The 3,015-nt window shown below is 41.1% G+C and overlaps 1 protein-coding gene and 1 pseudogene across 2 annotated transcripts in view; both read right to left on the bottom strand.

Moving 5' to 3' along the window:
* Nucleotides 1-611: 611 nt before the first annotated feature.
* Nucleotides 612-2,038, bottom strand: TEOVI_000053700:pseudogene (annotated as a pseudogene). Its single transcript is given in 4 exon segments — nt 612-650; nt 653-763; nt 765-1,079; nt 1,082-2,038. Coding segments are annotated over 4 exon segments (1,422 nt in total).
* A 959-nt stretch (nt 2,039-2,997) lies between these two features.
* TEOVI_000053600 (Trypanosome variant surface glycoprotein (A-type), putative) overlaps nt 2,998-3,015 on the bottom strand; it is a gene marked incomplete at both ends in the record, with an annotated part of 723 nt that continues 705 nt past the window's right edge. Inside the window, one exon of the mRNA XM_067223735.1 lies at nt 2,998-3,013. Within this exon, the coding sequence (XP_067079836.1) occupies nt 2,998-3,013 (16 nt within the window). The remainder of the gene's footprint in view (nt 3,014-3,015) is intronic.

Here is a 3,015-nt window from a genome sequence, read left to right as displayed (position 1 = left end):
TTCTCCTAAATTTAAACAACCCCTGTGCCAACTACTTGAAGCTCATAGCATTGATAGAATACTTTTTGCACTTACTATTGCGTCCATGATCATGTTGGCACTTGACATAGTTGTTTTGCTCACCAACGATTAACACAATTGCAGTTTCATCATTATTAGTTCCATTGCGCCCATAACACTGTTTTAAGTGCCATTTCAGTTTCATACTTAGTCTTCACCGCCCTTATTATAATATTAGTGCCTACACACTCACAACGCTCTCCTATCATTATTATCATTATTATTATCATACTGCTTTACACACATATGCAATAGTCAAACGCTATCATACTAAATCATAGTATTTTTATAAATTCAAAAAATATTTTCAATTTTCACATTTCCATCAATGTGCGTTAAAATATACCAAATTTTATATATTTCAGCAAATTTTTTCAAAATGGTAAAATTCCATATATTTCACAAACTTCAACAAGAACTCTTGTAATTTTTAGAACCCTTAAAATGCTACAAAACTCATAAATGCAACAGCAACAAGAGCAATTTATCATTACGAGAAAACTCGAATCCTTGCACTATCTTCCTTCTATTTTACAATCCGGATATTTGCATTCATCCTTTTTCTTACCCTTGCATTTATCTGTTGACGTTGTCCATTTCCTCCAGCTGTTCCTGCTTGAGCTGCTTCTTTTGCTATGTGTGTTTTATTTACTTTGCAGTGTTCTTCATCATCGTCATTTTTGCCTTTCCATTCACATTTTGGCTGCTTTGGTTATTGCTTCGCACTCATCTATGAGGTTGTTTTGTACCTGAGCCGCTGTGGCGGACGTTTGGGTTTGTTCTTCGCTGGCTGCTGATCTAGCGGCTTCTTCTAGTTTTGTTAGTTGAATAGCTCGTTCGGCTTGCTCTGAGTTGGATCGTAGCTGGTCGTTTAGTTTAGAGAAAATGGTGTTGTACCTTGTTCTAGCTTCTAGTTTGCTAGCGAGTTCCTCCAGGGTTGATGTCCACTGTAACTTTTTAATCCCGTCTGTGGGGTTTGATTTATAGTTTGCTATCTTGACGCGTATGCCTGCGTTGTTTGCCCGGTGCAACCTGTTGCTTGGTGTACACCGATGTACCCGTCGCCGTTGCTGTCTAAGTTTACTAGCTTTGCATCCGCGTCTATTGCAGTTCGCAGTCGTGCTGCTGTTATCTGTCTCCCCTTTGCTGGCGGGCACGTCTTGGCTGCGTCTCTTGAGTTATTGGCGCCGGGCGACTCCGGTCCGCTGTTCCATCCCGTTCCTCCGTCGGTTGCTGCTGTGCATGCTTTGGTGATGCCCACCCCTTGAGTTGCTTTTGTGCATACGCACATGAGTTGTGCGACTAGAGTTTTTGCTTTTCCTTCCGCGCTCGCCGCTTCTCAGGCTGTTTCCCGGGCGTCGACGCTGGCCGTCCCGAACGCATTTGTGCTCGTTACTGTTTTAGAGGTTGCGTTCGCTGCGCCGAAAAAAACTGTTTTGAGGGCTTGCATCTCCGTGTCTTTTTTTATGTCGTCGGCTGCCCCGGCCTCCAGCGGTGCAACCTCCTTTGCTCGTCTTGCCGCTTTCGCGATGCCACACAATCGGGCGCGCGCTATCTGTTGGCTCTCTTCTGTCAGTTCTTGAGGTTTATCTTTTTCAACTTCGTCTGGTTTCTTCGTTGCTGCTAATGCTGTGGCCGCCCTATGCCAGTCTGACCAGTATTTGGCGTAGTCTGATATTTTCTTGTGTTCGGGCTGTGCCTCTGTGTGGGGTTTTGTCAGCGCAGCGTCTGAGTAGAACGTTTGTCGCCAGCTGGTGCTCGCCGTCGAAAAATTGAGGTTACGTATTTTGTTGTAGCTTGCGTTGTCGACACTTTCTTGTGCTGGTATGTCGAGCTTACCATCTACTAGCGCTAGTACATCGCACAGGACCGCGTGCTCGTGCCTGTTTGCTCCTTCCTGTATCGCCGCTAGGCTTCCAGAGGTGACAAGGTGTAACACAATGGTTAGCATGCCAGTCCCCAGCATTGGTGTCGTCATTTCGATCGCTTGTTTTCTTCTGCGTTGTGGTTCCGCGTTCTCTCTTACCTTTCTTGTCACCGGTTGCAAACGGTGGACAGAGTTCTTTGTGTCATTTTCGCGAGTTTAGGTTAGTTTTTTGGTGAGCAGACGTATTCCCTGGACATAGTGTCTGATTTAGCATGATGTAGCTATTGCCCTGCTTTACTTGTTGTGAATGCTGTGTAGTCGCCGTTTTACTTTAGTGTTGTAGCCTCCGTGTCGACTCCAATTGGTTTTAAAGCATTTATAGTTAATAATATGTGCCTTGTTTTTTACATAGCGTCAGGATTGTGGTTTATTTTCTGTTTTTTAAATTGAGGGCTGTTTTTCGCCGTCAATAACTACTCAATATTTAATTTATTTCTTATAATTTCCCACAGCAACAGTTTTCAAAAAAATTCCATCACCACGACTTTATGAACTACTGCTTTTGTTGGTGCTGTCATTATCACCGATCTTATTATACTATTCGTATATACACACACTCAAAACATTCTCTTATTATTATCATTATTATTATTATTTTGGTTAGAAATAGCATTTACAAGATTTAAAAAAAAATATAATTAGAATAGCACGCATTTTTTACCATATTATTTTGTACCTACAGGCCACTTTTACACAAAAATTACAGAGTTTATAATTTTCCATCTTGAAAAGATCTTACAAAAGCGTTAAAGCATATCAAAAATTAAAAAAATTCTCAAAATATTAAAGGTTCAAATATTTTATAAAATATTGCAAAACTCTTTCTAAAAGTTAGTTATAGAAGCAACAATACGAGGAAAAGAAGAGCCTTGGTGCAATCTGGTTCCAATTTTCCTGTGCGTTTCGAGTCTGTTTTCTCATTTTTTCCTCCTTGGTTTACTGCTTCTTTTCCTGCTGATTTTTCTCCATCCTCACTCAATACAAACTTTGGTCCCTCTTTTATGTTTTCATCATATTTGAAGTTTTTG

The sequence above is a fragment of the Trypanosoma equiperdum genome (genome assembly GCF_001457755.1).
Source record: "Trypanosoma equiperdum strain OVI genome assembly, contig: ctg_194, whole genome shotgun sequence".
In the NCBI taxonomy this organism is placed as follows: domain Eukaryota; phylum Euglenozoa; class Kinetoplastea; order Trypanosomatida; family Trypanosomatidae; genus Trypanosoma; species Trypanosoma equiperdum.
Note: the sequence above shows the minus strand (reverse complement) of the source record. Positions and strands in the feature narration are given on the sequence as shown.